This window comes from Schistocerca americana, chromosome 2, assembly GCF_021461395.2.
Source record: "Schistocerca americana isolate TAMUIC-IGC-003095 chromosome 2, iqSchAmer2.1, whole genome shotgun sequence".
NCBI classification, from domain to species: domain Eukaryota; kingdom Metazoa; phylum Arthropoda; class Insecta; order Orthoptera; family Acrididae; genus Schistocerca; species Schistocerca americana.
In genome coordinates, this window is record NC_060120.1 from 1,335,592 (window position 1) to 1,355,309 (window position 19,718).

Consider the following 19,718-nt stretch of genomic DNA (forward strand, 5'->3'; position numbering starts at 1 on the left):
GGTACTACAGCCAACTGAACAGTAATTTATAATAAGTATGTGACTAATCCTCCAGTGAGGATCCACAAAACTGATAACTAGTGTCACACGAAACAAAAAAAAGGAATTGTAGTATGTAATTAATATTTTCAGTTATAATTCTCCTTGGAAAATTATATTAATCGTACCAATAACAATATTTACCATACAAGTTTTGAGAAATAACGCAATCAGTCACATTTTATGACGTTTCAGTTTTCATTACACTATGACCGGCACGCGCCACTGTTACACGACTCCTCGACCTCTCCCCCAATGCTAACGAATAACCACAAAAAGGTGTACCACCTGAAGACGAGTCGCTAGACGATTAGAAACCGGTCATGGTGTGACAAAAACTGAACCATCACAAAACGTGACTAGTTAGAGTTATTTCCGAAAAGTTTAGTCATCACAGTCACACTTTTCCACATCTATAACGAATTAAAGTTTTATAATTACCATACGTAAAATTAGTTCTCTGTAGTCTGAAAAACACAGCTGACATTTTGAAAGCATTCCAGGTACTTCCATGTCTAATTTAAATCACTGAGTAAACGCATCAGGATGATGGCTTATTGCATACACGACAAAAGCCGTAAACTGCTCGATGAGGAACTTTCCTTTGAGCACTGTTTGAACACAGGAACTCTGAAAGTGCTCATATTGTTGTGCTAAGATGCAGGGAGACAAATAACCAGTCAGAGATGTGATCGGCGTGTCACAAGCAGACACTTGTTTATTACGAACAAAATATACTTTATTGCTAAACAGCAGAGCATATGTTATAGAAAGGAAATTACAAATTCTTAGCAATAGTTATTAGCATACGCGCAAAAGCAGTTGGCCTGTAAAAACTACATCTAACTAAACTTTATCTCCTTTCTCATTCTGTATGTGAAGATATTGCAGCAAGAAAGGCAGTCCTAAACCATTATGAATAGCGCCTTTAATTTCTTTTTGTTATCTATCTGACTTGATCTTGTTTACCACTACCATTTTATTTAAAAAATGTTAGAGGTAACACGTTGAGAGAGTTGTAAAGGACTTACTTGGCTTACGTCCTTATATGTTGCAGCTAATGCTACTGATCTTTGTCGTTCTGGAACATTAATGAAGTCTGTATGTAATTTTTATCCGTAGTTTTGTGTTTCAACGTTGCTTGTATTGGATTATAATGATTTTATATACACAGATGCGACGTAAAGTATTATTTAGAACTAATATTGTTATTTATAATGTAATTTTGTTCCCATATAATAGTTAATTTCGTTGTAATTCGAGAAGCTTCGGCCCGCTTGGAAGATTAATATCTGTGGAGAGTGCCGCAGAGAGACAGTTGAGGAGCGGCAGTGAGTGATAGTATGTTACGATTACGAGCAAAGCTTAACAGTACGAGTGAGATGGAATGGCGTCATTTCAGGCGGTGAACTGTGTATTATCAGGTTCTTCATGCTCACAACTGTTTCTCAAATTTATGTCAGCGATGAGATCCTAAACAATTTAATTCTGGCCTTCTGAAAAATAAACGTTCAGGCTGCACGTAAGGGCCAGCCGTCCACTACTGTGTTCTTAATATCGAATTTACTCGATTGGCCTGTCCCGTCCTGAAACACAAAAGTTTTGTATGGAGTATTTCGGTGGGACAGCGAACAACGAGGTAACGTAGCATCGACGTCACAGATCCTACAGAAGTCGTCTCAGGTATGAAGCAGGTGTACGCACATGTCTGTAATCGTATTGCCGATTGTCAACCGACATTGCATTACTGCGAGCCGTCAGTATGATTCCCATCGATTAACATTACTGAAGTGCATTAGTAAATTCTGAAGTGCATTAGTAAATTCAAGTCCGTTCCCAGTTTAGCGTTCAACAGTTCTTGTCGAATAACACCTCAGATTAAACTTCTCTGTAGTAAAAGGCTATTTCAAATGCCAGAATTTTACCTAGTTGGCTCATAAAGAAGTGTGTTAAGGTAATTTTTATACCTAAGCGTTTACGATCAGTTAAGTACGGCTATTCTCTAATGCTGACATTAGCTTTATTGCAATCTGGTATCATTTATTTGTTTGTTTGTTACTGTATCAGTAATTAAAATTTCTCACCAAAGATATTCTGAAATTTAAAAGATCTAAATTGCCAGCATTAATAAGTCCATACCCACCAAATTATTTACTTTGACGAAAGGACATTTCCGTATAACGAACTGGCACTGCCTACATACATTTTCAGAGTTGTTTATCGTTACAGTAGCTCTTGCTAAATAGTATTTTATCTGTTTTTGTGTCCCACTAACATGTATTTATATTGTGTGTGATTGAAATGTGTATGTGTTCCATATCTGGTATCTCAGCCAGTCATTCTTAGAGACAGACGTAGACCTAACAGATGATTAGAAATATTAGGCTAGTTCGGGACAGAAGCAGTCTGCTTAAGAGTTGGATTACATGAACAGGTGTGTGACGTTTTAAGCACAACATTTCACGAGGTATTTTGGTGAACGTCTTATTACAGAAACTTTACGTGTTACGTACAAGAAGGCTCTTTGAAATCTTACAAGTTAATTGACAAGGTGAGGGAAGGTATTAGCTGAGTATTTGCTTGTAGGACATTGTGAATATCGTTACAGATCACACAGCCGAGCGAGAGTGGCTGCAACTTTTCATAGACTGTCTTAACCGAAAAGCAGTACCAAGGAGAAGTTAGGACCGTTTTAGTGTGATGGACGATGTATTTGGGTAGACTCTGTCAATACTGAACGCTAGGAATAATGAATGGTAACTCTCTAAAATGTGTCTTAATAATACAACATAATGCCTGTAGCAGAGAGAAAGAATCCGACAGTATTTGACTACAAGATTAGTGGCGAACATATTGTAGATGATACATTGTTTAAATATTTGGGAGTAGTTCTAAGAAGCGATATGATACGGAACAACGAAAACGTAAAATCTGTTATGGGTTAGGTGAGTGGAAGACTTAGATGTGTTTGCCTTGTTGCCTAACGGTTGGTTATCAAGTATATCGATCCCGAGCGGGTTTGGTGCGTTGTACAGCTTGCTGCAGATGCAAACGGATTACATTATCTTTCGACGTGATAGATTTGCCCAGTGCTAGACTCAACAGCGGCTCCTACGACTGCCCTGTCTCCTACAGAGCCGCCCTGCGCCGTACGCCGAGCCAGGCGCCCCCCTGGATAGAGAGGGTGACGCTGCTGGGCTGGATCTTGAGCGGCACCGGCGTCTTCTCGACCACCTGGAGGCTGAACCTGGACAGCAGGTGCACCAGCACCACCTTCGCTTCCATCAGCGCGAACCTCTGGCCTGGAACAAGAGAACTCTGAGGTAAACACATGATCGTGTTAATTGCTTCTTCCTTCACTTCGTGCAAGGGAAGCTCCCCCCGTCGCACCGCCATCAGATTTAGTGGTAAGAGGACCCAGCGGACAGCCCGTCCGAAACTGAAGAAAGTGTACTGGACTCCGAAAATAAAAAAGCGAAATAGAAACTGTGAACGGTCGAAGAGCAAGAAGTGCAATATAGAGCAATCTGGTAGAGAAATAGCGTCGTTGTTAAGTGGTTGCGGTGTTGGACTGCCACGCGCGCGAGCCTTGTTTAAACCGCCCTTGTGCCAATTTGCTTTTTCCCTTTTTCGCTGTGCCCTTTATTCAAACGTGTGTCCGTGACATGGTGTAACGTCAGTTTGCAAGGGCGAAGTGTAAGATATGGACCTATAATGATAGTTGATTCTGCCCAACTACTCTTTTAGCAGCCGAAAGGCTTTTGAATGGGAACCGCAAACATTTGACGACAAGGTGACAAGTCAACCGAATCGTCCACCGGAAAACACGTCTGCTGTATCAAAAAATGAATGAAATGATCGTATGGCGTTGTTGGCCGGGAGGTACCATTCGGGTTCTACCGCCAAGTACAGGTCTTATTTCAGTCGGCGCCACATTGGACGACTTCCGTGCCGATGATGAGGATAACACATCAGCCCGTCCACGAGCGGAGAAAATCTCCAACGCGACCAGGAATCGAACCCGTGCCCGCTGCGGGGGAACCACATACGTTACCACTGAGCTAATCAGGCTTACTGCTGTGTCAGCCACAGCATTAGTGACAGTATGTTTGTCATGCGACAGGAATTTTTGTATCCCTCCTGGGAGGCGGCGCGTGGGTAAGGAATGGGAACAGGAAAATTACGTCGGTACTGCCGTGAGTAAAAATGGTTTACTAGTGCAAGAAAGAATACATAACTTTGTACAGATGCGAAGTCTTGGACCCGTCGTATGTAGAGCAAAGCTGAAGCGAAGTGTCCTGGCTGTCTGCACCTGATGAAATGGGGCAGAATCTGTAGCGGAGCTCGTAGAGCTGCACAGCACCAGCTAGAGGGCTCTGCCGTCGGTGTCTCGTGGTAGTGCCAACCTTTGAAACTATGTGGCACCGTTACTATCGATACCACAGGTATCTCTTATCGACGCACCTAATTTGTACGACTGGTAAGTGAGCGAGATATGCCTCCTTGTGCGACACAGGTGTCCGTATGAATGTGAATGTGCTCAGTCCCTAGGAAATGATGAAAACATAATAGCTTGTCACATAAGCTGCAACAAATGAACGCAACAGTTTCACAATCACACATTTTGTCTGCGCTCTGTCAAAACATATGTCTTTAACGTTTTCGAAGTTCCTTTTCGTTTTGGAAGTCTTGACCCTTGAGTTCCTTTGTTGTAACATAGTTCACACCCGTTTACTCGTTGTTTTCATTTCTGTGAGACGTCTATGTGGTCTGCTCCCATTGTTCACAACATTTACTTGCGACGGCAACGAATTCTTACCACATGATTCATATTCTATAACCAGTGTATAGTATGACACTGCAGAGACTACAGAAAGAGAATAAACATTCCAATGACCAGACGACAGTTCGTAATGTTGTAAAAAAAAAAAGCAGGAGTCAGCTTTGAACACAGCTGGCCAGAACGGTAGTCCAACACCATAATCAATTAATCACGACACCATTGCTGATCTCACGCTACTCTTTATTAAACTTCTCGTTCTTGGGCTGTTCACTGTTTCTATTTTGCTTTTTATTTTTCACACTTCAGTACACCTTCTTTCTGTTTGATCTGTGTTCAGTTTTTGTCGGGCTGTCCACTTGCCCATCTTACCACGAACTCTGACAGGGGAGCGATGGGGAGTTTCCCTTGTTAGTAGAACCATTTCACACTCAAGAATTGAAAGCAAACAACTTGCGTATTTTTACACTAATATTTGATTGTTACTAAAATGTTTTCGATTTATTAGGCCATCATAAGGTAAGGATTGAAACTTTGCATTATATGGATGCTAGAAACTGTTCGAAATATTTGATCATGACATGAGGCATTAAGCGTGAAATGTGTAAATCAACCCTTGCCAGTGTGTCTGTTGATATGAAGTATCAATTGTATGTTAGTTATTCAAATAAGAGTCTAATTCCTATTTGTATTTCTCTGTTTCATTTGCATGAAGTACTCTCGAAGTCGAAGTCAAAATTACTGCGTAAGCTATTCTCAGAGGAGGTGGAGGAGGAGGAGATAAGTGTTTAACGTCCCGTCGACAACGAGGTCCTTAGAGACGGAGCGCAAGCTCGGGTGAGGGAAGGATGGGGAAGGAAATCGGCCGTGCCCTTTCGAAGGAACCATCCCGGCATTTGCCTGAAGCGATTTAGGGAAATCACGGAAAACCTAAATTAGGATGGCCGGAGACGGGATTGAACCGTCGTCCTCCCGACTGCGAGTCCAGTGTGCTAACCACTGCGCCACCTCGCTCGGTATATTCACAGAGGAAATTATGTATTTATTTACAGCCACTGTATGAATGGAAATCGGAAAGTCACCAGCAATGGGGTTACGAAAACAATAGTTGTACTTTTGTTTGATAGTTTTTCATCCTGGAATTTTTATATCTCTTATATCGTTAGTATTTGCAGTAATCTTGCACAGTTTGTTCATCAGTGCGGTTTACCTTGCAGATAGGAGCAACTATTACTTGGCATAAAATATTGCCGAAAATCGTGACAGGTGTCGCAAATGTAAGCCACCCTAACCGGCAGACTATCCTCCAGCGTATGTAGTCTCCGTCAATTGGGCCTGTAAACACTGAGAAGAGGTTTATAATTGGTCCATGGGGATGGTGCACTGTGGTACACACCACTTCTAACAAACACCGAACAACGCGCTCCAGTACGCGGCCGCCAAATACATCGCTGGCCGCACTTCTCTGGGCGGCCCGCTGCTTCCATCGCTGGCCGTCTTCACACGCACGCTCCCTTACGTGGCCGAGAAATACATCGCTGGCCGCACTTCTCCGGGCGGCTCGCGGCTACCATCGCTGGCCGCCTTCGCGCGCGCACGTTTGTCAGCACACAGCGATTGGCTACGCCAGGAAACATTGCGATTGGTTTTCCCTGGAAAACAGCGACCCCAGCCGACGGCTCCATTAACTAGCATGCCTTATATAAGCCCGGCCGCCGCCGCAAAACGACAGTTCTCGTCGGGAAGTGCAGTACGCCGTGTTCCAGCTGCTTGTGGATGACTCGCCGCACCACTCGAGGTTACCTGGCTGCTCGGCGGAAATCTTGCGACTTCACTTGGAGAGACTGAACTTCACTGGACTTGGGAATAATTACGGAACGTGCACCCCCCATGTACATTCGGACATTGGTATAACCAAACTTTAATTCTGCATTACTTCTGAGTGTGAGCCTGGGTAGACGCTTGGCTAGCATAATTGTTAAAAAGTGATTTTTGATTTAATAAACCAGACTGAAGAGGTTATTGTGTTATTCCTGATTATAACAGTGCATCATCCATTTATCGAAAATTTAGGGTGTTCCAAAATCATCTTTACGCCTTTTTTGTTATTTTAGAAATGGGGATACGTAGAAAGGTGCGTATTGCAGTATAAAATGTTCAGACGTGTGTGAATTCCTAAGGGACCAAACTTCTGAGGTCATCGGTCCCTACACTTACGCACTACTTAAACTAACATATGCTAAGGACCACACACACACCCATGTCCGACGGAGGACCCGAACGTCTGAAGGAAGAGGCCTCGCAATCCTTGACATTGCGCCTCAAACCGCGCGGCCACACAGCGTGGCGTATTGAAGCATAAAGGCGACATCCACCGAAAGGTTCAGTGGCCTTATAACAAGAGTCCAACACGTGCGCCATCTGTGGTACGCAGGAAATCTAGCCAATAGTCTAGTCCCTCCCATGGCCAGGCTAGCATGTCATTAAGGTGTGCCGTTGCCGTTCTGATGCAACCTTGCAGATCCAGGAGGTCCTGCATCGCGATCTGGTAGACAGCATCCCTCACAAAGCCACAAAGGAAAAAAAATCTAATGGCTTTATGTCTGAAGACTTTGGGGGGCCAGGAGATGGGCCCGCCTCTGCCAAGCGAGCGACACGGAAATGTGTTGAAAGCCTTCCCAACGATAGAGCCCTAGTGAGAAGGGGCACCATCATGCTGTAGCATGGGATCATGTTGCAGTTCTTCGACCTGTGAAAATTTAAACTGTTCCAACATGTTCAGTCGCGGTTATTGACGCATCTGCAAAGAAAAACGGTCCCATCACAGGACTGTGAAGCAGATCACACCACACGCTTACCTTTGGAAATTTTGGAAATTTGTGATAAGATCCTGTGGGACCAAACTGCTGAGGTCATCCGTTCCTACAATACTTAATTTAACTTAAACTAACTTACGATAAGCACAACACACACACCCATGCCCGAGGGAGGATTCGAACATCCGACGGGGGAGTTTACCTTTGGACTGTCGCTCACAGTTTTCACGTAAAGTGGGATTTCATAGTCCAACATCTTTAAATTGTGTCAGCTGACCATCCTGGACACATGAAAGCAGGCTTGTTCCGAGAACATAACATTTCTCAGGTAGTCTGGGTCGTTGTCGATGCGACTCGGCATCCCAAACGCTTTGTGCTTTGGCGTGTCATCAGGTTGAAGCGCAGGCAGCAGCTGCAACTTGTAGGCATGAAGGTTCAGCCCCTTGTGTAGCGCGCCGTGGTTGGCCGTAGCTGCAACTGTTGAGATAATTCACGGACGGATTTGGTTGGGCTCCAGATAAATGCGTGTTGCTCCCTCGCCATATCTGTTTCACTCGTCCTTAGCACCCCCAAAACTCATCCTTTGCGCAGCACTTCCGGCTTCCTTGAACCTCGAGTACCACTGTCTGATGGTCGGAAGTGATGGTGATGCGCTTCTCTCACCTATCCGGAATTCCCGCTAAGCCTGGGTGTCAGATTTGGTCTCTATCAAATATTCCCGACACTGTACCGTGTGATGGGGAGTGACCATTCTCGTTAATACTATGCTGCAGAAACAAAATACAAACAAAATTTTAGGTGTGTGTGAACAATATGCCGCAAACCATATCTTTATACCTATTCCCCTTTCTGAAACATACGTGATCAAAGTTGTACAGAGCATTTTGAAACACGCTGTAAATGTTCGGGTTTCTACTTCTCCTCCTCTTGGCCAAATCCGGAGGCTAAATCTTCAGCGTCAGCATGATTTACGCCGCCTACCGCCGTCGTGTCATATCGTCGCGGTAATGCGACTTCGCTTTCGGCCATGACGGCAAGTAACGTGATACAAATATTAAAAAGGTAAGTATACTGCAGATTGATTACCAATACAGATGCGAGGTCCAGACCCGAACGGAAAGTAAGTGAATGGCTTGATGAGGTGCTTGTTCTCTGGACTGAACCTCTCCGGGTCGAAACGCTCGGGCTCCGGAAAGTACTTGGGGTCGCGGTGGATGGCGTGCACGGGGACCCAGATGACGTCACCAGGGTGCAGCCAGACGCCAGGGCCGCCGTCTGCGGCTGGCAGCTGGTAGGAGCGCACGCACACGCGGTCCAAGGCTGTGCCGGGCACGTATATCCGCAGTGTTTCTGTGGGCATAAAAGGAACTCTGTTAATTGTAGAAAACACGTTATGATGGAAAAAAGTAAATTTCTCTATAAGTCTCTGTCAACGTACGAAGAAGGAAGGAAGTTTCGGGTTAGACGTCCTATAGATATCATTGTTAATACACCATCGGAAAAAAATAATTAGTACACCTGGAAAGCCGATGACAATTTTGATCTGATGACACCCTAGGCGACCTGGGGGATAGTAGATGCACTGAAAATGGTTTCAATGTCGTCCGCCAACAGATGGCGTAGTGGCGTAGCTACCAGAGCGCCACCTTTGACTATCCTTTAATAGGGAGAGCTCACAGCCAGAAATCTCAGTGTGGGGCAAATGTTTGAAGCAAGCGGGAAACCGTGCCAGGGAGACGCGCTCGCGTTTGCTGCAGCCAACCGAGCGAGTTTGAAAGGGGTCAAATTGTGACCTTTCGAGTGGCGGGATGATCCTTTCGGAAAATTGCCACACGGGTTGTACGTGCTGCGTCAGATGTGCGAAGATGTTGGTATCAGCAGTCACGTGAACATTCTCACACCCGTAGACGAGGTGCTGGATGTCCACGCAGTACAGACGCCCACCAGAAGCGTCGTATTGTAAGGGCGGCAGCGGCAGATCCTACGGCCACCACGACACAGTTAACAGGACCTGTGAGCCGAGACGCGTCAACAGGAACTGTTGTGGACCGGTTATTAGCAGTGAGACTGCGGGCACGCACATCTCCAGCGCGTCTTCCAGCAGCGTCACAGCGACGCCGGACGCCGCTCGACTCTTGCAGTCAGAGGGACAATGGCGCGACGTCATCTTCAGCTATGGTAGCAGATTCTGCTGGCGTGTAAGTGATGGTGATGGTCGTTTGGGCGAACGATGTAGGACTGGTGAGGGCTGTCTCGTACAGTGCATTCGTCCGAGACGTACTGACCCCACCCCGGGCCCTAAGGTTTGGGTTGCGATGAGCTACAGCTGGCGTTCACCTTTGGCGTTTCTGGAGCGGACACTAACCTGCTCTCGGTACGTGCATAATGTTGTTAACTCGTTTTTTTTGCCGTTCTCGCGACAGGACGGCGATGAGTTGTTCCAAAACTATTACGCTAGCCTACACAATGCCCCTGAAACACAAAGTGCTCTCCAAGACGTGCAGCGACTGCCCTGGCCGAGGCGATCTCCAATGGAGCACGAGTGGGGTATGATGGGACGAGAAGTGGCTCGTGCTACAGCAGCTCTCACAGAACTCCGTGAACAGGTCGAGCAGGCGTTGGATAAAGTGTCCCAGGAGAGTATTCGCCTTCTGTACGATCGACTGGGTGCCAGCGTTAGCACCTGCATTGTCGTCCATACTGATGTGAGTGCTTCAGCATAGGTCGATTCTTGGTACCTCGGAACTGCTCGTGCCATTGATCTGTAAACGTAATCATCTCACGCACTCCTCACGCAATGTTCTAATAACGAGCCTTGAGACAGACTGGGACACTCAGATGTTCAGGACGGGTGGCAGGGACAGAGCATCGAGTGACATTATACTGAGTGCACTATCCGAAAATTACCTCGAGCAATTAAACAGAGAACTGACTCGTGGAGATAACATCTTGGACCTACTGATAACAAACAGACCCGAACTTTTCGACTCTGTAAGCGCAGAACAGGTAATCAGTGATCGTAAGGCCGTTGCAGCATCCCTGAATATGGAAGTAAATAGGAATATTAAAAAAGGGAGCAAGGTTTATCTGTTTAGCAGGAGTAATAAGAGGCAGATTTCAGACTACCTAACAGAGCAAAATGAAAATTTCTGTTCCGACACTGACAATGTTGAGTGTTTATGGAAAAAGTTCAAGGCAATCGTAAAATGCGTTTTAGACAGGTACGTGCCGAGTAAAACTGTGAGGGACGGGAAAAACCCACCGTGGTTTTGGTCTTACGTTAAATCAGTAAGTAGATGGAAACATGATATCCAGACATTCTGGGATGATAATGGCATTGAAACAGAGGATGACACGCGTAAAGCTGAAATACTAAACACCTTTTTCCAAAGCTGTTTCACAAAGGAAGACCGCACTGCAGTTCCTTCTCTAAATCCTTGCACGAACGAGAAAATGGCTGACATCGAAATAAGTGTCCAAGGAATAGAAAAGCAACTCGAATCTCAACAGAGGAAAGTCCACTGGACCTGACGGGATACCAAATCGATTCTACACATAGTACGCGAAAGAACTTGCCCCCATTCTAACAGCCGTGTACCGCAAGTCTCTAGAGGAACGGAAGGTTCCAAACGATTGGAAAAGAGCACAGGTAGTTCCAGTTTTCAAGAAGGGTCGTCGAGCAGATGCGCAAAACTATATGCCTATATCTCTGACATCGATCTGTTGCAGAATTTTAGAACATGTTCTTTGCTCGCGTATCATGTCATTTCTGGAAACCCAGAATCTACTCTGTAGGAATCAACATGGATTCCGGAAACAGCGATTGTGTGAGACCCAACTCGCTTTATTTGTTCATCAGACCCAGAAAATATTAGATACAGGCTCCCAGGTAGATGCCATTTTCCTTGACTTCCGGAAGGCGTTCGATACAGTTCCGCCCCGTCGCTTGATAAACGAAGTAAAAGCCTACGGAATATCAGACCAGCTGTGTGGCTGGATTGAAGAGTTTTTAGCAAACAGAACACAGCATGTTGTTATCAATGGAGAGACGTCTACAGACGTTAAAGTAACCTCTGGCGTGCCACAGGGGAGTGTTATGGGACCATTGCTTTTCACAATATATATAAATGACCAAGTAGATAGTGTCGGAAGTTCCATGCGACTTTTCGCGGATGATGCTGTAGTATACAGAGAAGTTGCAGCATTAGAAAATTGCAGCGAAATGCAGGAAGATCTGCAGCGGATACGCACTTGGTGCAGGGAGTGGCAACTGACCCTTAACATAGACAAATGTAACGTATTGCGAATACATAGAAAGAAGGATACTTTATTGTATGATTATATGATAGCGGAACAAACACTGGTAGCAGTTACTTCTGTAAAATATCTGGGAGTATGCGTACGGAACGATTTGAAGTGGAATGATCATATAAAATTAATTGTTGGTAAGGCGAGCACCAGGTTGAGATTCTTTGGGAGAGTCCTTAGAAAATGTAGTCCATCAACAAAGGAGATGGCTTACAAAACACTCGTTCGACCTATGCTTGAGTATTGCTCATCAGTGTGGGATCCGTACCAGGTCGGGTTGACGGAGGAGGTAGAGAAGATCCAAAGAAGAGCGGCGCGTTTCGTCACAGGGTTATTTGGTAAGCGTGATAGTGTTACGGAGATGTTTAGCAAACTCAAGTGGCAGACTCTGCAAGAGAGGCGCTCTGCGTCGCGGTGTAGCTTGCTATCCAGGTTTCGAGAGGGTGCGTTTCTGGATGAGGTATCGAATATATTGCTTTCCCCTACTTATACCTCCTGAGGAGATCACGAATGTAAAATTAGAGAGATTCGAGCGCGCACGGAGGCTATCCGGCGGTCGTTCCTCCCACGAACCATACGCGACTGGAACAGGAAAGGGAGGTAATGGCAGTGGCACGTAAAGTGCCCTCCACCACACACCGTTGGGTGGCTTGCGGAGTATAAATGTGGATGTAGATGTAGATGTAGATAGAGTAAGTTGGAAAGCTCTGAGTGGATGTGGAATTTTTTCCCCCAGCAGTGTAGGATGATAGCAGCAGCTTTTGGTGGATCAGGATGGGAGGAGAACCGAGCAGTGTGAGCCCTCTCCGAAGGGCGTTACAGTGCCTCACGGAAAACACGGATGCCTAAATGAGGATGTCGTCACGCCCACAAAAGTACAATAGTGTCACTTAACATTATAGATACATATTAATAATTGAAATAAATTTCCTAAATTAATCTGATTTTTCCGAATCAAGCCGTCTATATTGCTTAATATAATTCTTTATTTACAAAGACGTTTATGCGGCCGCGCTTAGGAATAGCTTTTATTGCAACTGATACTGAACATTTTTTAGAAATTATTAGTTTTGTTCTGATGATGACAGTAGCCGAAACTTGGTTGTAAGTAGATATGTATATTAGGCGATTTAGATTACTTTATTAACAATGATTATCGATACATCTTACATCCACGAAATACCCAATTTCTTGCAATGTATGGGGAAACTTATCCGCAGCGAATAGTTTTCGTTTGTTTTGATCTCAGACAGAGTCCATACTTGTTAGGAGGATTTTTTGTTGTTACGTTTGATTGAATGATGTTTGAAGGTATATGAAACGTACCTTGGAATGGACAAAGCCAGTTGGTGCACTGACTGAGACGTTGGACTTGTATTTGACAGGAGAAAGTTGAAATCTTTTCCCAGACAGATCCAAATAGGTTTCCAACATATCGCCTATATCGCTTCGGGCGAAAGCTGAGGTTTAGATTCAAACTTTGTTTGCTCTGCTGCTCTGTGATTGCTCCTGGTCCGTACAATCGGGTGTTTAATTATGTTATATTTTAAACAAATCTGAAAATTTACAAAACTTTGACTAGCCGACTTCATTCACAATTTCATTTAAAGTGGCGATTCACAAAACTGGTTTGTGATTACTGCATACAATAACAGAGGGCCGCCGAAGATAAATCCTAGACTTCGGCGTATCTTTGCTTGCTCTTTAACGGTTTGCTCACGAATGTTTTCTACAGTTCTTGTCCAGAATTATTAGTGGTCCGTTAGTGCCATTTGTGAATGTAAGAAAGAGTTGTATAGTTAAACTGTAAGAGAAGTGAATACCATGCAGATTTTCCTGGAAATCGGAAGACTTGCACCAGTAAAAGAGTGAGACTATTTTTTTCGCCGCTTTTGTGTAGGTACGTGGATAAGTTGAGTACAAGAAGTGCAAGAAACTTCTTATGGCAGAAGAATGTAAACGTAGCTGTAGAACCCATAAAATGAAATTGCTGCTCAAAACAGCTCGGAGTATACGCAAGGCGAAAACAGTAATTGAGTGGATGGGACGTATGGAGGGAAACAGTAACATTTTGAACGAATCCATAACATTCAGTAAAGATCTGTCTTTTTAGCTACTGCAATGGTGAGAAAAAAACTGAGTCTGTTCGCAATTACCTAAGCCTATAGCAAGTGAAGGTATTCAGTATGCAATGAAGAAAATAAAGAACAGTGAAAGTCCTGACCCGGGGGGAATAACATATAGGATAATGAAAATGGGTCATACTGCACTACCTGACCACATCAGAGTACTAAACAAGATACAAAACACAAAAATATTGTTCTTTCAGAAACTCCTGTACACCAAATGCAGAGAAGGCGCAAAACTGGAATTAATAACAACCACCCAATTGGTTGGACATATCGGAATTATCAACTATTAATCAAACTAATCCAGGAGAGTATTTTAGTAAATCTACAACAACATCAACCACAGAACATGTGCTTTTCAGGAATGGCTCTTCTCTAACTGATCATCTGCAGGTAGTGCTTCTTATAGCAGAGGAATTAACTAAATACTACGCCGGTGCTCGTCAGAGCACGAAAATACTATTTAAAAATGAAACTTGCAAAGTAACAGAGTCCCGTCGACCGTATAACACTATATTACCCATTTTTTGGTATTACAAAGGAATTCACTTCTCTGTACCATAAAAATATACTAGAAGCCTCAATAAATATAGCTGTAGGTTATAAACTGAGGTGACAAAGTCATGGGATACCTCCTAATATCGTGTCGGACCACCTTCTTGTCCGGCGTAGTGGAACAGCTCGACGTCGCATAGGCTCTACAAGTCGTTGGAAGTCCCCTGCAGAAATATTGAGCCATGATCCTTCTATAGCCGTGTTGGCAGTACGGGATTTTTTCTCGAACTGACCTCCCACTTTTGTCCCATAAATGTTGGATGGGATTCATCTGGGGCGGTCTGGGAGGCCAAATCATTCGCCCGAACTGTGTAGAATATTCTTCAAAACAATCGCGAGCAACTCTTACCTGGTACCATGGCGAATTTTCGTCCATAAAAATTACATGCTTTTTTGGGAACATGAAGTCCATGAATGGCTGCAAATGGTCCTCAAGTAGCTAAATATTACCATTTCCAGTCAATGATCGGTTCACTTGGACCAGAGGACGCAGTCTATTCCATGCAAACTTGGGCTGCACCACTATGGAGTGGCTCGTTGACAACTTGGTTCAGGGGTTTCGTGGGGTCTGCGCCAAACTCGAAGCCTACCGTCAGCAGAAACTGCGACTCTCCTGACCAGGCCACGCTCTTCCGTGCGTCTAGGGTCCAACCGATACGGTCAACAGCCCAGGAGAGGCGACGTCGTGCTGTAAGAAAAGGCACTCTCCTCGGCCGCCTGCTGCCACAGCCCGTTAACGACAAATTTCGCCGCACTGGCCTAACAGACACGGTCGTCGTACGCCCCACACTGATTTCTGCGGTTACTTCGCGCAGTGTTACTTGTCTGTTAGCACTGACAACTCTGCGCAAATGCCGCTGCTCTCGGTCGTTACGTGAAGGTCGTCGGCCACTTCGTTGTCCGCGGTGAGAGGTGACGCCTGAAATTTGGTTTTCACGGCACACTACGGATCTCGGAAAGAATTACGTCGGAGATCTTTTCATATGAATCATGTGAGTATAAATGATAGTCCGGCCAATCCACTGCCGTCTCATAACTTGTGTACGCGATGTTACTGCCATCTGTGTATGTGGATATTGCTATGCCATGACTTTCGTCTCTTCAGTGTATTAGTGTAATAAAGTATGTGTACTCCAGCATCACAGTGCAGGAACAACTATAATCCTTTCATCATAAGAATAAACCCGATGTAAAGAAACACAAACGCGATAATTGGTCGTAGCACACGTACACTGGCGTTGTTGCGCTCTTGGAAGTAGGTCCTACTTATGTATTAGATATCTTATTACTAAGTTACCTTAAATGAAACTTTAAGATATTCAAACGTATTAACAGCCATCAAGCTTTAGCTGCGTAGTTTTTATTTCAAAAATCGCATACAGTCATAGCCTCAGCAACGCTGTGCTCTGATTTGTTAATGCCTGGTATGAAACTGCCTGAGGCTGGTTTCTGTTCCGCAGTGAAACACGTCTGTGGAGTACGGTTAAAAAGCGCCGAGAAATTGGCTGTTTTTAATGATTTTCATGAATTTACTGAGATAATCGGCTTTGAAAATTTCCCAGCGACTGTATGTAATACAGTTGACACACAAACACACATCGTACTTAGAAAAAGCAGTCAGTAGCGTAGTAGAATAGTAACCAGATAATGGTTCGTTGCTTCAAATATCTCCAGTATCTTTTTTTTTCCTCGTTCAATTTGAAACACCTACATCTTGTACTTATAAAACTCATCACCATTTTTTATGAATAAAGCACATCTTCTTGTTCCCAATTACATATTGCCCGCGAAATTCCTGTTTTCATTTCAAATACAAATTCTTAATTATAGATGTTTTACGAAAGACTGTTCATAACAGTTGCTTAAGTTAGGAAAACGTAACAGTTTTTAAGGCTAAAATGAAAAACCAAATCCTCTTTATTTGGATTTTTTCCATCGTTTTATGCCACACAGGTAGATAACTATCGTACTCGTAGACACATGAGAAACAATCATTTTCACATCATAGTGCACGTCATTCAGATGCTGCATTTCTTAAATTTTCTACTGTACCATTACATTATGAACCCAATGGAACTCATCTGAAGCTAAGTTGCGGGATCTGGCCCGAGTTGTAACAAGACTGTTAAACTGCCAGATGTACTAGAACTGACTGACTGACGCACGCACGCAGCTTTTTCACGTGTCAACGCCGAACGCTGGCTGGATATAGAACGGCTCTTTGTAAAAGAAGCAGAGAAAATGCGGCGCCTGGTTGGCTTCGTGGCTCGTTATCAACGTAGCAGGTGACACTTCCAGAACTGAAATGTAATGCTCGGATTCGGATAAGGAAGGAGATAAGAGATTGTCAGACGACTGACTGTAATTAAAACTTCAATGGCTTCAGTATTGGGCAGCACGGTGAAATCCCTGCAGTATGCTTTTGCATTAAACACACCTCTCTCAGAAAAATTGCCCTATGTTGAAGTTGGAAATTTTCATCACTCTTGTTTGTAATTAGAATACTATGGCAGGTGAGAACGAGTGCATTTTATGCTTTCCGTCTGGTCACCTGAGAAGCGCGCTGTAGTGCTGGAGTTTCTGGGAATACAATTTCATTCTCTTTAAAAGTTAAGTGACATTCGAAGCTACACTGCTTCTCTGCTCTTCTATTTTTACGTCTGAACTGCAACTGCTCATATCATGGCAGGTTATTTGGACCTCTGGCTGGCGAGTGGTGTCCAACTTTAATGCGACGGTAAAGCTGATTGTGCCGCATTATCGCTCGGCCTATGTGCGTGTAACACAGCATAAAACGAATCCTTATGGTCCTACTGGCCTGTACTGGTCACAGCTTGGATTCCGCTTCAAGTGAAGCGAAATCCAATGAGATTCGAGCAAGTGCATAAGAATACATGACGTAATGTTTACATCAGGTTTATTCTTTTGATGAACAGAGTATAGGCAAGGGAATTAACAAGTAAAGAGGAGTCAAACACAGAATGTAGCTTTACCAAAGTTATTCATATCAGTTTTGGAGCCTGGCTTTAGAGAAGGCGCCGGCGATTGTGGTTTTGTATAAAAGACCTTGGGATTACACACAAATAGAAAACAAAATCAGAGTGACACGCACGGGGACAGCAATCAGTAGGCCGAGTGTAAAAATAAAAGGTAGATTCGTAAAATAAATTCATGCAAAATAAAAGCGGTATGAAAGACTCCTTGACCTGAACCAGACAAAAGGAAGTGGAGAGGTCAATCAAACAGGGTGACAAATGGAGCAGAATAACGACAGCATGGACTCCTATAGAAGGGAAAAGAAGGAGGGGAAGACAGATGGGCTGAACACCTATGGAGGACAGGAGAGACCAATGGTAGGAATTCGGAGAGGCTTTTGCGCAACAGTGGGACGCTAGTGATTACCAAGGGCAGTAATAACAATCAGATAGTATCGACGGATGCGAAATTCTTTGTTTTCCGAAAAGTGTTAAGCAGAGCATTTCTGGCAAAAACTTTCATATATCCAAGAACGTGAGAGCACGCACCAGAGAGCACCATGTCGAGGTACTGGCAGCCCGTGACCTGCTCGTAGCTGGGCTGCCCCCCACTCTTCTGCATCAGCTCGTCCACCTCCTTCTGCAGCCGCTTCTGCACGTCCTCGTGCGTGGCCAGCAGGTAGCTGCAGAACGTCAGCAGCGTCGCTACTGACTCGAATCCGGCGAAGAAGAAGAGTATGGCCTGTGCCGCCACGTCCTCATCGCTGAGACCTGCGTCAGGGAAGAATGTTTCATATTAAAGCATTCGGAAATAAATGCCGGCCCCTCAAAATGTCGATGCCCCCTTAGCTTCCGTACCAATCTCGTAAATACTCTCAAACTTAGGCACTCTGGCAAAAATAAATTAAATATGTGACGAAGTGGTATTCAGTTCTATAGCAAACGCTTATTCCTACATTGCAAACGCTTAACGCCACAACTGGCCCGTTTACTTTGAACAGCAAAAACACTGTACGAAATAAAAAGTCGCGCATCACGAAGGAGTTGCATGAATTGGTCCCAAATTGATATTCACACAGGTATCGACGGTAAATGCAAAATTGTGAATTTCGGTCGCCGATTGCTGAAAGCGTGATGCAGCTGAAGAATTCCACCGGCCAGCTGCCTGGGACAGTAGGCAGGGGACATGAGATACCAGGATATAAAGCGTTTGCGAATTTCATTCCGCGTAATGAGTTGGGCAGTAACTGTGTCTCGGAGACTGGCGCGTTAACAGTGTACGCTGATGTCTGCGTTTGAGAGAGGAGGACTTGTAACTGGGCTCAAAGAAGCCGGTTCGCGTTATCAGCGGATCGCTCGACATTTGAGTGAGAGCTATGCCACTGGCTGGACACTGGCTGGAATGAGTGCACTGTGGCCGAACATAACGTCAACAAGGAACCGGCCGAGCTAGAGAAAAGACAGAACGAGAGGACAGAGGAACGTCAAAGAAGTACTCATAGCCACGGATTCATCACTGTCATCGATCCGACGTGCAACTGGTGCTTGAGTGACGGCAAGGACTGCTAATGAGCGGCTCACAGGAGGGCGCTGAGGCCTCGGCGCCCCTTGCGCCGGCTACCATTGACCTCTGTACACCAGTATGCCCCATTTAGAGTGGTGTCTACACATCCGGCCTGTAATTTCATTGACTGGCGGAGAATCGCCTTCAGTGGTCAGTCCCTGTCCGAACTGAGCCCCCAATGACCAGCAAAGACGCCCCAGACATCAGCGGCAGAGCGACGTGACTGTCGCACTCCAGGTAGTGGTGGTCTGGGACGGCACTTCTTTTCACAGCAGAGCTCCACTTGTCGTCACCCGCGGCGGACTTGCGGCGCAGCAGTACGTAGATCATACTTTACGCTCCGTTTTGTTGCCCCTCATGCCAAGCCATCCTGGACTTACATTTCAGGAAGACAACACCCATTCGCACACGGCAAGAGTTTGTGCTGTTGGTCTTCGTGCCCTACTTCGGGCAGCAAGATTGGCAAATCTCTTCCCAATTGGGGACTCTTGGAGCATTAAGGGCAGCGTCCTCCCACCAGCTTGCGATATTGACGATCTAACTCGCTCATTG

General features: G+C 44.9%; 1 protein-coding gene across 1 annotated transcript in view; it reads right to left on the reverse strand.

Annotated features, from left to right (window-relative positions):
* Window positions 1–258: 258 nt before the first annotated feature.
* LOC124594887 (cytochrome P450 9e2-like) overlaps window positions 259–19,718 on the reverse strand; it is a 60,220-nt gene continuing 40,760 nt past the window's right edge. Inside the window, exons 6-8 of the mRNA XM_047133359.1 lie at window positions 18,152–18,373; window positions 8,722–8,985; window positions 259–3,341 (exon numbers count right to left, since the gene is read on the reverse strand). Of these exons, the coding sequence (XP_046989315.1) occupies window positions 3,169–3,341; window positions 8,722–8,985; window positions 18,152–18,373 (659 nt within the window). The 3' untranslated portion in view covers window positions 259–3,168. The remainder of the gene's footprint in view (window positions 3,342–8,721; window positions 8,986–18,151; window positions 18,374–19,718) is intronic.